The sequence below is a fragment of the Lissotriton vulgaris genome, chromosome 6 (genome assembly GCF_964263255.1).
Source record: "Lissotriton vulgaris chromosome 6, aLisVul1.2, whole genome shotgun sequence".
Taxonomy (NCBI): Eukaryota; Metazoa; Chordata; class Amphibia; order Caudata; family Salamandridae; genus Lissotriton; species Lissotriton vulgaris.
The window spans coordinates 1056809260-1056826887 of record NC_141694.1 but is presented as its reverse complement, the minus strand read 5'-3'; the positions used below and the strand labels follow the sequence as shown (position 1 = coordinate 1056826887).

General features: G+C 46.3%; 1 protein-coding gene across 1 annotated transcript in view; it reads right to left on the bottom strand.

Moving 5' to 3' along the window:
- Positions 1 to 7907: 7907 nt before the first annotated feature.
- The window catches only part of LOC147708404 (E3 ubiquitin-protein ligase PHF7-like), a 2104679-nt gene continuing 2094958 nt past the window's right edge, over positions 7908 to 17628 (bottom strand). The window contains exon 11 of the mRNA XM_086925340.1: positions 7908 to 8730. Coding sequence (XP_086781466.1) covers positions 8429 to 8730 — 302 coding nt within the window. The 3' untranslated portion in view covers positions 7908 to 8428. The remainder of the gene's footprint in view (positions 8731 to 17628) is intronic.

Here is a 17628-nt window from a genome sequence, read left to right as displayed (position 1 = left end):
CAAAATAAATTAATCATTAAAAAATAATTATTTAATTACAAATAAATTACTTCCCACCCTATTCCCCTAAAAACCCACAACCCGCTCTGGTAGTAAAACATATTATTTACTTTTATATATTTTTTATTTATAAAAACATATTAAACACATATTATATCAATTAATTTAAATACTTAACTAAAATTTCTAACACATATTAGTAAATCGAAATTACTTACATCGATATATATGCTATCGATATAAGTAATGTCGATATTACTTACATCGATATATATGCTATCGATATAAGTAATTTCGATATTACTTACCTTAGGGTCGATATTCTGGCCATCGATATTCTGGACATCGATATTCTGTCCCTTCGATATTAGCAACTCGATATAAGTGTAAGTCGAAATTAAAGATTCGATATTTTGACTGTGTACCAGAAAATATACCCCAGCAGTACCAACCCTGGAGGTGGGTCTCCGAACCAAGTTCACACCAGAAAGTCCTGGAGAACTGAACGGCCAAAGAAGCCTTTACTCCGGACTTGACTACCCAGACAGCAATAATTAATGAAAGTGAGTAGATGCCCACATGGCTGCCTGGCAGATGTAACTGAGGGGGACTCCACATCCCAAAGCAGTAGTGGCTGCAGTTGCCCCGGTGGAAAGGGTGCGCAGCCCTACAGGAGGCCTTTTTTTCGCCGGGGAATAGCACATTTTAATGCAAAGGATGACCCATTGAGAGATGGTCTGTATTTGCACGGCCCGACCTTTCTTGGCGCCTACATACCCAACAAAGAGTTGATCGTCCACCTGGAATTGTTTTGTGCAATCCAGATAAAATGATAACACACGTTTTGGATCCAGACGGTGGAGTCTCTCCTCCTCCTTGGAAGGATGCGGGAAGAAGGAGGGCAAAGTGATGGTCTGTCCTATGTGGAAGGTGGTAACCTCTTTGGGAAGAAAAGAAGGTCCAGTTCAGATAACAACCTTGTCTGAATGGACAGCAATAAAAGGAGGTTTAGAAGACAGAGCCTGAAGCTCACTCACCTTGCGAGCAGAGGTGATGGCAACCAGAAAGGCAGTCTTTACAGTCAAGAGTCTAGGAGGACAATTATGTAGTGGCTTGACAGGAGCACACATATGATAAGTCAAGACAAGATTCAAGTCCCACTGGGGCATTACGAAAGGAATAGGAGGAAAAAGGTGAGTAATGCCCTTAAGAAATGGATTTACAATAGGGGATGTGAAAAGAGAAGGCTGATCAGGAAGAAAGGTGAAATGGGCGAAAGATAGGCTTTAGGAATGCCCAGAGCAGAGCCCTGCTGGGCCAAAGACAGAATGAAAAGGAGAACCTCTGAAAGAGGGGTAGAAAGGGGATCCACAGCCTTTGCTGTGCAAAATGCCACAAATGTTTTCCATCTACAGGCACATACAATTTTGGCGGAGGGACGCCTGGCTGCCAAGATAACGTTAAAGACTTCGGGAGGAAGGTCGAAAGCTGTAACTGTTGCCGCTTAATCTCCACGCAAGGAGGTGGAGGCGGGAAAGGTTCGGGTGGAGGACTGTCCCTTGCTGCTGCGACAGGAGATTCTTCCAAAGAGGCAGGCTGATCAAAGGATCGATGGTCATATTCAAGAGATAAGGAGAGCAGACTCTACATGCCCAATCCGGAGCCACATCCTCAGCACTCGGGGAAGAAGTGGTTAAGGCCTCTCAAGACCTGGAAGCTTCTACTAGACCAGAGGGCTTAAAAAATGGCAGGTAACACTTTAGATTGTTTCAAATTAACCACGCTTGAGGAAGTTTCCAATGCACTCTCCTCCGCAAAATCTGGCTCACCCCGAGATCTTTGTCCTTTAAAGACAATGGTCCTATTAGCCACTAGTTGCGCGCCAGCAATTCTAAATATCTGTAATTATTCAATACAATCAGGTACCATTCCAATAACATGTAAGGAAGTGTTCGTACGCCCAACATTGAAGAAACCGACTGTGGATCCCCAAGAACTCAGCAACGACCGCCCTATTTCTTTGCTACCCTTATTGGGCAAGCTGCTGGAATGTATAATTAACAGGCAACTAAGTCTTTACCTGGAGTCCAATGAAATTCTGGATCCATCATAATCCGTTTTTCGACCGGGCTTCAGTACAGAGACCGCCATTCTAGCTGTAATTGACTCGTTTAGACAGAAAATAGACATTGGAGGATCAGTAGTACTGATCCTTCTAGATCTCTCCGCGGCGTTTGATACCATCTCACATTTAGTGCTCGCGGGGAGACTAGCTTCCTGTGGCATTCAAGGGACAGCCTAGAAGTGGTTGCAGAACTTTATGTCAGGCAGAACACAAACTATCATGCTAGGGTCATAGCTCTCAGAAAAAAATTGTCTAGACAGGGGTGTGCCCCAGGGCTCCTGCCTAAGCCCTACATTATTTAACATATATATGGCACCGTTGGCAAAAATCTTAGAACAGCTTGGTTTTGAGATAATTTCATATGCTGATGATACTCAGCTTATGTTTACTATTGGCCCAAATATAGAAGCAGAGAAATTGCGCTTCTCCAGCGGAATGCTTGTAATCTCTAGCTGGATGACGCAGAACTGCCTTCAGTTGAATCCTGGAAAAACCAAGGTCATGCTACTGGGGAAAGCCTCAACTAGCTGGTCTGATGAATGGTGGCCCTCACAATTGGGAGCAGCTCCTGTTCCTAAACAATGTGTTAAAAATCTAGGCCTAAAATTAGATCAGTCATTAACAATGAAAGACCACATTGCTGCCACTACTAGCTCCTGCTACTATAGTTTGTGTCTATTCGGCAAAATTCTTCCCTACATGCCCACTAATCACCGCAGAGCCTTAGTTCAAGCCACGGTCATCAGCCGATTAGACTATGGTAATGCTCTGTTGGTGGAAGTGGGAAGGACCCTGCCTACTAAATTACAAGTGTTTAAGAAGAAGGCGGCCAAAATGATACTGACCCACCCAGCAGGCTCCCCCTCTGCTCCCTTGCTGAGAGAGTTGCATTGGTTACCTGTAAGGAAGAGATCATTTTTCAAAATCTGCTCTCACTTACAATGCGCTGAATGGCAAAGGCCCCTACTATCTACAAAAGAAACTCACAAAACATATGCCAAACAGAAATCTCAGATCCAGTACTCCAGGCCTTCTACAGGTGCCTCGTATACGTTTGAGTCGCACTGGGGGAAAAGCTTTTTCGTATCTGGCCCCAAGATACTGGAATAAACTACAGTTGCCCCTACGCAAAATTTCTATATACAGCACCTTTAGGAAACAACTAAAAGCATTCATGTTCTAACTCTGTTCCGACTTCCAGCTCTCAGGTCAAATTTGTAGGCGAGCGCCGAGATGCCCCCGGGTGAGTCGTGTGCTATAGAAATTAACTTAACATAACATAACATAACCTAAGGCGGAAAGGCATACAGAAGACCGCAATTCCACCTGTAACGAAAAGCGTCACCAAGCGAGAGCCGCCTTTTGAAATTCCAACGCACAGAACTGCTGACATTGCGCGTTCTCTTCGGTGGCGAACAGAGCTAACCAAGGCTCTTCCCACTGCTGAAAGAGACCTTGCACCACCTCCGAGTGAAGACGCCATTCGTGATCCATCATGCACTGACGGCTGAGTTTGTCCGCCCTGGCGTTCTGGAAACCTGCCATGTGTTGAACCACCAGGGATATGCCCTGATGTTCCAGCCATGCCCAAAGGTAAAGAGCCTCCAGACAAAGGGTCTACGACCCCGTCCTGTTTGTTGTAATACCACATGGCGGTGGTGTTGTCTGTGAACACCTGCACTACCCTTCCTTTGACAGAGCGAAGGATTGCCTTGAGTCCAAGATGAACCAGCCGGAGCTCCAGAAGGTTGATGTGCAACCCGGACTCCGCTGGAGACCAGAGGCTTCTTGATCTCCGCCTCCCCATGTGGTCGTCACACCCCAGGAGTGACGCATTTGTCACCACTGTGAACTCGGGTTGGGGAAGGGAGAGGGATCTGCTGTCGACCCAATCCTGGTTCGTTAGCCACCACTGCAATTGGTGTGCAGTGCCCTCCGAGATCTGGACGGAATCGGAAAGGTTCCCCTGATGCTGCGCCCACTGAAACTTCAGGTCCAATTGTAGAGCCTGCATACGCCACCTGGCATGGTCCACCAGCGGGATGCAGAAAGCTTTGAGGCCCAGCAGCCTCAGGGGCATTCTCACTGAAATCCGCAATGGAGGCTGAAACATCGGTATCATAGCCTGAATATCCCAGACTTGCTGCTCAGGAGGATAGAACCTGAAACTGCGCTGTGTCCAGAACTGCTGTGATGAAAAGGAGCTTCTGAGAGGGAATCAGTTGTGACTTCGGCACGTTGCTAGTGAACCCCAGGGAGTGCCGGTGGTCCACTGTAGTCTGGAGGTGGAAGACGACAGCCTGGGGCGAACACGCCTTCAACAGCCAGTTGTCGAGATAGGGGAAGACTGGAACCCCTGATATGCACAGATGAGCTGCAACCACACAATCACTTTCGTGAACACCCAAGGGTGCTGGTGAGGCCAAAGGGGAGCCCCTTAAACTGAAAATGCTCGTGGTCTACCATCCACCGTGGGTAACGTCTATGGGCCGGCAGGACGGGGATGTGAAAATGCGCGTCCTGAAAGTTCAACGCTAGGATCCAGTCTCCAGGGACGAGGGCAGACAAGACCTGAGCCAATGTCAACATTTTGAACTTCTCCTTCCGGAGGAAGCAGTTGATGTCCCTGAGATCCAAGCTAGGACGCAGGCCTTTGTCCTTCTTGGGCACGAGAAAGTAGTGAGAATAACATCCACAATCTACTTCTGGCACAGGGACTAGCTTGGTGGCTCCCTTGGCCAAGAGAGCTGTAACATCCGGATGGAAAAGAGCCAAGTGATCCTACGACATGCGATGGAGTGTCGGTGGCAAGGGGGAGGGGTAGTCTGAAAGGGGAGGGGCTAGCCCCTTCGGACGATCTGCAAAACCTACCTGTCCAATATGATGATGCGCCAGTGGTAAAGGTGATGGCGAATCCTGCTACCCACTGGCAACTGATGTCCCCGAAAGGTCGGACTAGGAAGGCTTGGAGGCTGATGCAGAGGGAGCACTGGTGGACTAGCCTGCCCACTGGCCCCCAGACCCACGGCACTGGGTCCCACTTCCCCGGCTGTGCAGAGGCTGTGTAGCTTGCGCTGGCCTGTGGCCCTGGTTGGGACGAGGTGGGTTACCCCTTCCTTAGCCACAAAAGGCTATGGCAGTGAGGCCCAAGGATTTGGCCATAGCCAGAGAGTCCTTGAAGCGCTTGAGCGCATTGTCCGCCTAGTCGCCAAACAGGCGACGGTCATAAAAGGGTATCTGCAAAAGGGTTGATTGGACATCCCCGGAAAAAACAGTGGACCTCAGCCAAGCGTCTAAAGGCTACTGGCGTAGAGATTGTTCTACCTAGAGAGTCGGCAGTATCCCGCCCACATCGAATGGCGAACTTCGATGCGTCTCTGCTCTCTGCAACCGCACAGGAGAGTGCAGTCCAGGCATCCTACGGGCACTGTGGCAGCACTTGCGCAACCGTGTCCTGCAAAGAGTGGGTGTTGCGGCCCAAGAGACATGCGGTGTCACTGACTGCAGTCCTAAGCTGGCAGAAGAAATCATCTTCTTCCCAAGATAGTCCAGCTTCTTGGATTCCCTATCTGGGGAGGGGGGCAATAGGGAACGCGCCTTTGGATGTTGAGGCTTGGACCACCAAGCTCTCAGGGGTAGGGTGTTGGGAGAGGAAAATGGGGTCGTCCAGGGTTGGCTTTGGTGTAGGGCAATCATCCTATCCACAGGAGCCCTTGTGCTGGGTTTGGAGCAAGTGCCCAGAAGGATGTCAGTGAGGGCCTCATTGAACGGCAGCAGGGGCTCCGAAGAGGCCGCTGCCAGCTGAAGCACCTCATTCAGGAGGTTAGTCCTGACTGCCAATGTAGGAAGCTCAAGGCCAAGGCCTCAGCCGCCCTACACAACACCACAGCATAGGAGACTCCCTCCTCTGTGGCACACTAGGGGGCGAAAGCATACCAGGGACTGGGGAAGTGTCCAAACCACTAGCATCACCCAACTTCTCTCTCCGGCTCTTCTAGCTGGTCTGCCAGAGGGTCCTTCCCAATCCTCCTCACTCTCCTCTGGCTGCCACTCAGGGTGTAAAGGAATGCCAGGATAGAACAGTGGTATAAAAGTACCATTCGGTACTGGCTTCGGTCGATGCCGGTCCGACACTGTGTTCAAGTCAAGGGGGAGGCTGGGGTTGACCCCGGCTGGGGACACTACTTGCGTCAGAGGCGGCGGAGGTGTCATTAGAGGAATCAGCACTGAGGGAGGTGTTGTAAGGTCAACCGTTGCCGATCCTGATCCAGGCCTGGATCCCTGAGGGCCCTGCGGCTTCAGGGCCAGAGCCGCTGGCATCTAAGGCCTAGAACCACCAACCGAGTCCGCGGGTCCAAAGACATGACGGCGGAGTCAGGCTGCCCAAAGATGGAATGAAGGGCTTAGTAAAAAGCACGAAACTGGGCAGGGGACGCTCTAGCTCCCGGTAAGGGAGGGAAGCTCAGAGCCGTCCCAGCAGGCTCTGTGAGCGGAGCCGAAGGATGATGACGTTCCGCGTCCCGCGTTGCCTTGGCAGACAGAAGGGTGAAGGTGAGAGCGACGTTGCTTCTTCGCCTTCTTCTTCTTGCCCAAAGACGAAGACTTCGAAGATGATTGATGGTGGTGACTCCACGACAGGTCCCGTGACCTCCCTCTGGACCGGGACCACGAGCGCCACGGAGCTGACTGCCAGGCTTCTAGAGGTTTTCTGGACCGCTCCCGCAAAGACTTCAGGTTGATGGCCCGACAGTCGGAGCATGACTCTGGGTCATGGTTACGCTCCAGACACCAAAGGCACACGAGATGGAGGTCCATGACCGACATCAATTTGTGACAGGAGTCGCAAGGCTTGAAGCCAGTACGCTGATGGGACATCCCTACGTGCACCAGGAGTCGAACGACTCGAAACGATGTTGAGAAAAGTCGAAAAAACTTTTGTCAAAAGTTGGCTAAGGGTACCGCTCTCTCCGGATCTGCACTGACTTGCACAGAAAAAGAAAGAACTGGAGCCAGCGCAGCATCTAAGTAGGTACTGCGACGTCATTCCGGTGATCACGACACCAACGACGAACACAGAGTCGACCAACGCCACCTACCGACGCGCAGGGGTGCTGCTGAAGAAAAAGTTTCCTGATCCAGTCTCACACCTGGGGTAATTCTAAGGTAAGGAATCTACAACTAATAGTCTCTTTTAGATATAACTTTACACCATGCGCCATGCAAACGATATTGCATAGAAAATTAACCTGGTCTACACTGCATTTTTCACACTAATTCAAAAAAAAAAAATCAACCAGACCACTTGGGCACAAAAACAAATCAATAAAACGTGCACATATAAACATTATTCACTAATTCCTTTCAGAGGTTGAACAGAAACCTCACTTTCATGTCTTTTCCGAGCTGCAACAAAAAGGAATGCGAAGGAAATGATGAATGCTGGGTACCAGATAAAGAAGACACATACAAGATATGCCGTGGAGAACCTGTAGTGTTACCGCAACAACATCAATACTTGGATTGTAGTTTCATTCTGATGTGAACATTTCTTTATTGTTATTTTTTAAACTCGGTTTTTAGACTGCTATTAGAACGGAAGTTTATCATACTTCAATGGCGCCCACATGCTGTGAGTTATGTTCATTGTCTTGCAGTTGTAGTGGCAAGTCGTGCTCAGAATACACATGGTTATACATCAGAGCTAAAGACTTGCTGCTTACATAACGCATAAGTGTATACCAAACCTCAGACTAACCACGTAAAAACTAACAACGAAAACATGTTCCTACTACAGTGTAGACTGTATTTTATTTCACGTCCAGCAAACATGTATTTGTATGGAACTGTTTTACGTAAACAAAACAAAAATGTAACAAACCCTGGAATACATTTGGCCAAAGAAAAGTGGTCGGTACTTGGCCGACTCAGGTGTTGTCTGCTTGTAGATCATACACGGTCTTGGGTTGTTTTCAAATGAATCTTTACATTAGTCACATACATTTAAGTCAGACTTCTAATAAATTTACAGAAACGTTGAGCAACAAAACACTGATAGCAACCGTGAAAACTGATTTCGTCTACAACAAGCACCAAGCATTTATTTACCTTTCGTGGGTTTTCTTAAGTACTTAACACACACAATTTTCTTTCACAGAATTTTTGTAAAGGCTAACGAATCCTGCAAAGAGCAAAAGTCGACTGATGTTTTCAGAGAGATGGGGATGTAATTATGGTGCCTTGCGCTAGTGGTTACTTGCTAAGTGAGCCTTTGTCTCCTGTCTACCCCTTTCGTCCCCTCCTCGCTTAACACAGATGTTTCCCCTTTGCTGAAGTCAGTTGTTCTCTTCTTGTTCTTCTTGTCTGGACCTGATGGCACCCTCTTAACCTCTGCAAACTGGTTATTTCATCTGCGTTGTGTGTACCACTTCTGTTTCGACTAAAAAATCGAATTTGGCTGTTGTTGATTGCTACTACTGGTCTGAAACTGCTTCCTGATTGACTAGTGTTGTTGCTGGATTCGTTGCTGCTCCTTAAAATCCTCTGAAAAGTTCTCCGAATGTTGGGGTTCATGGTTGCCCTAAATGACGCTTTTCGGCCTGAAGTACCTACAAAGAAAAAAAAAGCTCATTACCCACGGCATTCGGGAATAAAGAGGCTAATGCAAGGGCCATTTGCACAGATGTAACAGACTATTTAAATGTTTGGGCCTTTTGACTTCATCTTCCAAAACTTTGTTAGTATAAGATGCAAACAGCAAAAGTATTTGGTAAACGGGGTATTTGGCTAGAATTTAGATGGCTGCGTTAAACTTTCCTATAATACATGCTACCCATGAAACTATAACTACGGTTTAAGCTCGAGGAAGTTTAGGGATCTTCAAGAAGGGGATGGTGTGAATTGAGTGAAATCACTTTTCTTGGTCAAATGAGGAATGTAGATGACTGAGGCCCTCATGTCATGTCCTGCATTGCAGGGGAAAGAAGCACTGCTGCTACAAGCCTATTTTTTAAATTCTCTAAAGTATTTTTGTCAGGGGTAAAACATATGCACAGAGGATACCCTGCAGTACTTTCTAGCCCTGTTCTACATGGTCCTCTGTTATGATGTCAAATGAGACCTCTGGGGTCGGTATAACTCGTGCTCACTTAGGCAATCCTCGCAACAAGTATTGCCATCGTCACAGGAAACACACCTGATACTAAAGTGAGTTCACTGACATGTCAATGAAGAACCCTCAATCATCAAAGATGGTTGTGTCAGTTATCGACATGTGGACATTTTTCACTGTGTCGCGACTAACTGCTTTGAACCACACGTTTTACTTTTTTCATATAGACAAGCCAAGAAATGTTGAATATCAACCACCCAGAATAATAAGCACACTAACCAATTAAACATCCTATTGTCATGTGAGACCTTTCTTATAACCACTTTTTCTCTAATAAAAATACAAAATGTAAAGAAAATACATCTTAACAAAACATATGGTGCACATCAAGATATTACACTTAACTTTACAAATAATTTTTATTAGGGTTTTAAGAAGGTATACAGTAAAAGTAACAAGCATTTGCAAGGCAATCGGTCCCGCCTTTGGGACCTTATATGTATTCAGCTATGCAGCACATTAGCCTGGGTGCTGAAACATCTACTGTTCTTTAACATGGAGGGAAAGTAAGCACCAAACTGCGTGACACGCTGGAACACATGGAGAGAAATATTGCCTTTCAGCGGGAAGTGGTATAGTCCAAAGCTCTGTGTTTAATATAAAATCAGGGCCTTTGGTGGTCATATCACTGAAAATACAGGATTAGAATTTTTTTTTATTGTCTACGGGTGCTTGTGGAAGACAATTTCTATGCACTGGAATCTAGAGAATTGTAAAGTGATTCTGATATTTTACTTACCTCTGCTGGTCGTTTTCTATCAAGAAAGTTAAATAGAGGCAGTTTCCAGAAAAATTAAAAAAAGAAAGTCACTCAGCAGAAATCAATTCATGTATTTTACAAACATCTACTGGTCATTTAAGACAGTTAACCCCTTCTATGCTTTGGACATGCGGGAGCCGTATGTGCGATGAGCTTGGATCCACCCACTAGGCTCCAGGGAGAGGGGAGCAGCCCCTTGGGCAAGGGCCTTTGCTCTGTGAAAATGTGGTGTGTCCACGTTGCTTTTTGGGCCGTTTCCTGTCCCAGGAACTAGATCTACCCACACAAGTGAGGTACCATTTTTCTCAAAAGACTTTGGGGAATGCAGGGTGGGTGGAATTTTGTGGATCCATGCAAATTCCACAACTTTCCAAAATGTGGGTTTTGGACAGTTTTTGAGGTTTGCAAGGAATTCTGGGCAAAAGAACCTGGTGAGAGCCAGACAAGTCACCCATCCTGGATTCCCCTGGATGTCTAATTTTCAAAAATGTATAGGTTTATTAGGTTTCCCTAGGTGCTGGCAGAGCTAGGGTTCAAAATCTACAGCTAGGCACTTTGCACAAAAAAGGTGTTTTCACTGTAAAAATAAAGTGTGTCCACGTTGCGTTTTGAGCCGTTTCCTTTCGTGGGCACTAGGCCTACCCACACAAGTGAGGTACCATTTTTATCTGAAGACTTACAGTAACACAGAATTGTCAAGAAGCTATTATTACCAATTGACTTTAAATGCATTTCTGCCTTACAAATGAGAGACAATGTGTAAAAAAGCAGTCACTTTGAAAAATGTCCTATAATTCTTATGCTAGTCTGGGAACTCACAATTTCGGAAATGCGCAAATATCTACTGTTTCTAAACTCTATATTTTGTTCCAATTTCAGAAATACATAGGTGTCTTTCATATCGATTTTCCATGTATATATTTTACCCAATTAATTGCTATGTACCCAGTACATAATAAAAAACCATTGCAAGACGCTGCTCAGTTATTGGCCTTGGGTTCGTCGGGTTCTTGGTGAAGCTACAAGTCCTATAGCGGATGTTATGGTATATTGCTGTCAGATTTCTCCTTGATGTATCCCCAGGATTGTAGTGATGCTATAAAGGGGCCCTCCTCTAGATCATCCCAAGTCTGACACTGATAGTTCGCAGACTGTTAAGGAGATCAAGAGGGGGAAAAAGAATGTCCGGAGTGGAACTGCTGGGCTGCTGGAACCGGAGACCTGTAATATACAAAGCACGGAATAAGTGGCGTTGGGCTTGCTAGACTGAACAATATCTAACAATGTGACTCATACTTCACCTGTAATTCAAAATCATGAATGCTGGTATATCAGGTAAAGAAATGGGCAACTCCTCATCCCCAGGTGCTACTGTAAAGGAAGAATGACAACCTCTCTATTAATAGTCTTCCCAGCAAGTAACCACGTTCCTAAATGGAATAAGCAGGAAATACACCTACCCCTTGAGGGCTAAGGAATACCCAACGGTCCTCCCGTATCTTGGGACCACCTATTTCTCTACCTCTTGTCTCCTTTGGTCTATTGATAATGTTCTTGCCTGCATTAACTCATGCATGTAGCAATGTCATATAAGGTGTACATGAGCTCTGTCACCTTCGTTTCTCTCTCTCTCACTCAGTTCCCTCCACAAAGAAATGTTATAGAATAGTTCCAATAAGAAAAAATAACAGCAGCTCTGCAAACAAATGAAGAACCAAAAAGGTTTGCCAAATCCAAGCGCTCTAATAGTCAAGAAATCGATCTTCGAGTTAGTCACTGCGATAGCGTTCAATAACCCCAAAGACCCGCAAAGTACATATACATTTCAAAGGTGTGTAAAGATTAAACTTCACCGAATTTACCAGTTTCTAAGTCACACACCAACTCAGACGAGAAAAAGAAAACCTGTAAATAATGTCTTCACCATGTGGGCGCTTCCGAAGCCCCAGCAATTAATCCTCGGTACTCCAAACACCCGAACCCTCGGAGCAGGCCCCCGTGTCTGTAGAGATAGGCGCTTCCTAAGCCTCAGCCAGTAATCCAATGGACAGGGTAAACACACCAGTAGAAGCTTCCTTGAACCAATCCAGGTAGGCGCTTCCTAAGCCTCCGCCAATAATCCACGATCCAAAACGAGATGAGTAGAACACTCCACCAGAGATCTCCGACCCTCCAGACAAACGATAACCCTGCAACCACGAATAATCGGCAGCGCGTCTTCATAGAAGTCACGCTATATGCATTTCCTGGCGCATAACGTCATTACCGCGCCGCCCCAAGGATCATGGGATTTGTAGTTTCTTTGTCCCGTGATACTTTCCCAGCGCAGGCAGTGTTTACCAGCGGTCGGGGAATCGTGACAGCACACCCCCTCTTCGACACTCACTGACTGCCACCAGGTTTGCCGGGATGCAGGCGGTGAAACAACCGCACAATTCGTGGAGCATGTACAGCCGCAACAGGCTCCCACGAGTCCTCCTCAGGCCCATACCCCTTCCAGGATATCAAATACTGTAGTTTGCCCCTCACTCTCCTAGCATCCAAAATCCGTCTCACTTCACATTCAACGTCCTGTTGCACTCTCACAGGCACCGGGGGCTTATTGCACGGACTCTTTGCAGGTTTCAGAAGAGACACGTGAAAAACCGGATGTATCCGGAAATGAGTTGGAAGATGCAATTTCACAGCCACAGGGTTTATATGCTTGATCACCTTATAAGGACCAATAAACCGAGGGTTGAAAACACTGTACTTGCGAAATCGTATGTTCCGAGTGGACAGCCACACCCAATCCCCCTTTTTGTACTCAGGACATGACCTGCGATGTTTATCTGCCTGAGTCTTATACCTCCTTTTAGCTTTTTCCAGGTTATTCCGTGCTTGTATCACAGTGTTTCGTAGAGTAACCAATCGGGATTGCAACGTTGGGATCTTAACCTTAATAGAAGGCAAATTCAAAGGGGCAAATCTGGGGAGAAAACCGTAGGTACAATAGAATGGAGTATACTGAGTGGAAGAATGTATCGCATCATTGTACGCCACCTCGGCAGCCCACAGCCAATCAACCCATGCGTCAGTGGTGGTGTCTACGAAACATCGCAGATATTGCTTGAGTGTTTGGTTCAACCGTTCGGTCTGACCGTCTGTTTGGGGATGAAAGCTTGTGGAGAGGGAGGAAGAAATACAAAGTTTCTCACACCAAGCCTTCCAAAACCTTGCAGTAAACTGAGCCCCCCTATCAGATACTATGGAACAAGGAAGCCCATGCAACCTGACTACATGTTTGAGCAAAAGCTGAGCTAACTGACTAGCTGTTGGAATTTGTTTACATGAAATGAAATGCCCCAACTTCGTTAAATAATCCACCACCACGATAATGGCTGTCATACCCTGATCTTTAGGCAACCCCACCACAAAGTCTACCGAGAACCTCTCCCAGGGAATCGCTGGAGTAGGCATAACTTGCAGAAGCCCCTGTGTAGGACGATGATCACTCTTGGCTTGCGAACAAATGGTACAGTTCTGTACCCAGGCAAACACGTCAGGACGAATGGTAGGCCACCAGAATTTTCTCAGCATCTTTTCCAATGTTTTTATTCCTCCAGTATGGCCCGCACATGGAAGGTTGTGACACCATTCGAACGCCTTTTTGCGTAGACCCAGGGTAGGCAGGAGCATCTGTTGGCCTTTCATTGGCAACCCCTGTCTGATTTTCCACTCCGGATGCATTCGAATCCATGTTTTCCATTCAAAGGCCTGGATCCCTCTCTTGATTTTCTGGATAAAGTCTTCCAGGCGTATCACTCCCACCACTTTCTGCGGTTCAATGATGCTCCTCTCTGGTGTCATCATTACAGGGGGATTATTTTCTTGGCGGGTCAGAGCGTCCGCCTTCCTGTTTTCGCTTCCTGGACGAAAGGTGACGATGAAATGAAATTCCGCAAAAAATAACATCCATCTGAGTTGCCTGGGAGTAAGATGTCTAGCCGCCCTTAAAAACTGTAAATTGCGATGGTCAGTATACACTGTGATTTGATGAGACGCTCCCATTAACCAGTGTCTCCATTCAGAAAATGCATCTTTTATAGCTAACAGTTCTTTTTCGGCTATTGTGTAGTTTTGTTCTGCTGTGTTTAGTTTGCGTGACATAAATGCAATGGGATGAAGATGTTCTGTACTCTCGTTTCTTTGGGATAGTACTGCCCCTATGGCCATCTCTGAGGCATCTGCTTCCACCACAAACGGAAGGTCAGGGTTTGCATGCGTAAGAACTGGGGCTGTGATGAAGGCTTCTTTCAATAAGTCAAACGCCTTTTGTTCAGCAACGCTCCACACGAATGGGATGTTTTTTCGAGTCAATCTTGTGAGTGGAGTCACCATCTCAGAGAAATGCGATATAAATCTTCTGTAAAAATTTGCAAATCCTAGGAGACTTTGAATATCTTTAATACTTTTTGGTCTGGGCCACTCCACAATCGCTTGTACCTTCCTCTCGGCCATTACCTGACCTGACGGAGTGAGCATGACTCCTAGAAACTCCACGGTGGTGACATGGAATTCACATTTCGTCAATTTACAGTACAGGTGGTTCAGTTGTAAGGCTTGGAGAACTTGGCATACATGACCCTGATGTTCCAACTCCGTGTTTGAATAAATCAAGATATCATCTATGTATACCACAACAAAGATGTCTAAAAACTCACGTAGGACCTCATTCAGAAAAAACTGGAAGGAGGCAGGGGCATTGCAGAGCCCGAAGGGCATTACGAGATACTCAAAGAGCCCATACCGCGTCTTAAAGGCCGTTTTCCATTCGTCGCCTTTTCTCATCCGGACTAAATGGTACGCACCTCTTAAATCCAATTTGGTATAGATCTTGGCAGATCGTACTTGCTCTAACAGGACTGGAATTAATGGCAATGGGTATTGATTCCTGATTGTAATGGCATTTAACGCTCTGAAGTCGATGCAACAACGCAACTCTCCATTCGCTTTCGGTATAACAAAAAGCAGAGAGGCTGCTGGGGACCTACAAGGTCGAATGAATCCTAGCTGTAGGAGTTTATCCAGATATTCCCTGAGATGCGTTGTTTCCGGTTGGGAAAGTGCGTATATCCTGCCGCATGGAATCACAGCCCCGGGTACCAAATCTATTCGGCAGTCGTATTCCCGATGTGGTGGTAATATCTCGGCCTTACTTTCACTAAATACTTCCACGAACTCCTGGTAACAACGTGGTAACAATACCTCCTTTTCAGCTGCGGTATTTATGGCATGCATGGTCGCCAGGACACTAGATGGACGGGGATTTTCAACGTTACAATGTTCTTGGCAATACGATGAGTGCAAGTCCAAAGACTGCTCAGTCCACTGCACTGTGGGTTCGTGTTTCTGCAACCAGGGGAGTCCCAATATCACCCCATAGTGAGGAGCATGGATGAGATTAAATGAAAGATATTCTTTATGGTAACCTCCATACCAAAGCTCATACTCAGGAGTATGTTGATTGATCGGACCTGACTCCAATTCATGTCCGTCTACGGCAAACACCACTTCAGGGACATGTTTCAATATAGGAGTAACCCCCAGTCTGCGTGCTTCTTCTTTATCCATAAAACAGCCCGTAGCTCCCGAGTCCACCATGGCTCTGATGCGTTTTGGGGCTTGGTCGATCCATAACTCCATATCCAAAAAGAACAACCGATTACCAGCATAATCTTCACCTGTCACGGAAGGGATAAGTTGCTTGCTTGAGTTACTCCCTTCTGGTAGACTCAGGCGCTGGAGTTTTCCGACCCTTTTTCTACTGAGGAAGCAGCCACTTGACCTGAACGAAACCGACCCCCCTTGGGTTTTACAGGGCATTCACGCAATAAGTGTCTCTTCTTTCCGCAATAAAGACACAACCCAAATTTGCGGCGATGCTCTCTTTCGCTGAGCGTCAATGAAGATCTGACAGCTCCAATTTCCATCGGTTCTGTTTTTCCTTCAGACTTTTCTCCACCAGTCTGTTTGTCACCCACGGGCAGCGGCCTGTCTTTTCTACCATGGTCTCCTTTACGTTCCCTTAAACGATGGTCCAACCTCAATGCCAATTCGATCAGAGCTGCACATGTTGTAGGTTGGGGATCGACCTGTGCTATGACATCTTTTAAGTTCTCTGTGAGTCCTTGATAGAACAAAACGGTTTGTTTTGCTTCGGGCCACTCCGTGTCTGCTACTAGTCTTCTAAAATGGTTCAGGTAAGTGACTAAATCAGATGATCCCTGTCTAAGCACCAACAATTCTTTGTCTGCTGAAAAGGTTTCTGCTCGCCTGTCAAAGGTCTTTTCGAACTCCCCTCGAAACAAATCCCAATCATACAAAATGGGATCATTACTCTTCACTATAGGGACTGCCCACTGCGCTGCCTCACCCCCAGGTACGATATCAAAAAGGAAACCCTAGCTTGATTGGTCAAAAAAAAATTTGGTTTACAAGTGAAATGTAACATCACTTGTGTCATAAACACTTGCACCTTCTTTCTATCGCCTAAAAATCGTTCTGGGGGAGCCAAAGGGACTGGGGAAGGCATTTCCACCACCACTGATGCAGGTTGAGGGGCCCCTACATCAAAAGGGTTACGCTGTAATGCGTCAACCCTTGCTTGTAACGCTGCCGTTTCCTGACGTGATGCCGCGAGTTCGGCCTGTACAAGGCCTAAGGCCGCCATCACGTCATCCAAGGAGGCCATCCTTTATCACTACAACCGGGGGGATACTAATACTTGGGCCGATTATTCTGTCAGATTTCTCCTTGATGTATCCCCAGGATTGTAGTGATGCTATAAAGGGGCCCTCCTCTAGATCATCCCAAGTCTGACACTGATAGTTCGCAGACTGTTAAGGAGATCAAGCGGGGGAAAAAGAATGTCCGGAGTGGAACTGCTGGGCTGCTGGAACCGGAGACCTGTAATATACAAAGCACGGAATAAGTGGCGTTGGGCTTGCTAGACTGAACAATATCTAACAATGTGACTCATACCTCACCTGTAATTCAAAATCAGGAATGCTGGTATATCAGGTAAAGAAATGGGCAACTCCTCATCCCCAGGTGCTACTGTAAAGGAAGAATGACAACCTCTCTATTAATAGTCTTCCCAGCAAGTAACCACGTTCCTAAATGGAATAAGCAGGAAATACACCTACCTCTTGAGGGCTAAGGAATACCCAAACGTCCTCCCGTATCTTGGGACCACCTATCTCTCTACCTCTTGTCTCCTTTGGTCTATTGATAATGTTCTTGCCTGCATTAACTCATGCATGTAGCAATGTCATATAAGGTGTACATGAGCTCTGTCACCTTCGTTTCTCTCTCTCTCACTCAGTTCCCTCCACAAAGAAATGTTATAGAATAGTTCCAATAAGAAAAAATAACAGCAGCTCTGCAAACAAATGAAGATCCAAAAAGGTTTGCCAAATCCAAGCGCTCTAATAGTCAAGAAATCGATCTTCGAGTTAGTCACTGCGATAGCGTTCAATAACCCCAAAGACCCGCAAAGTACATATACATTTCAAAGGTGTGTAAAGATTAAAC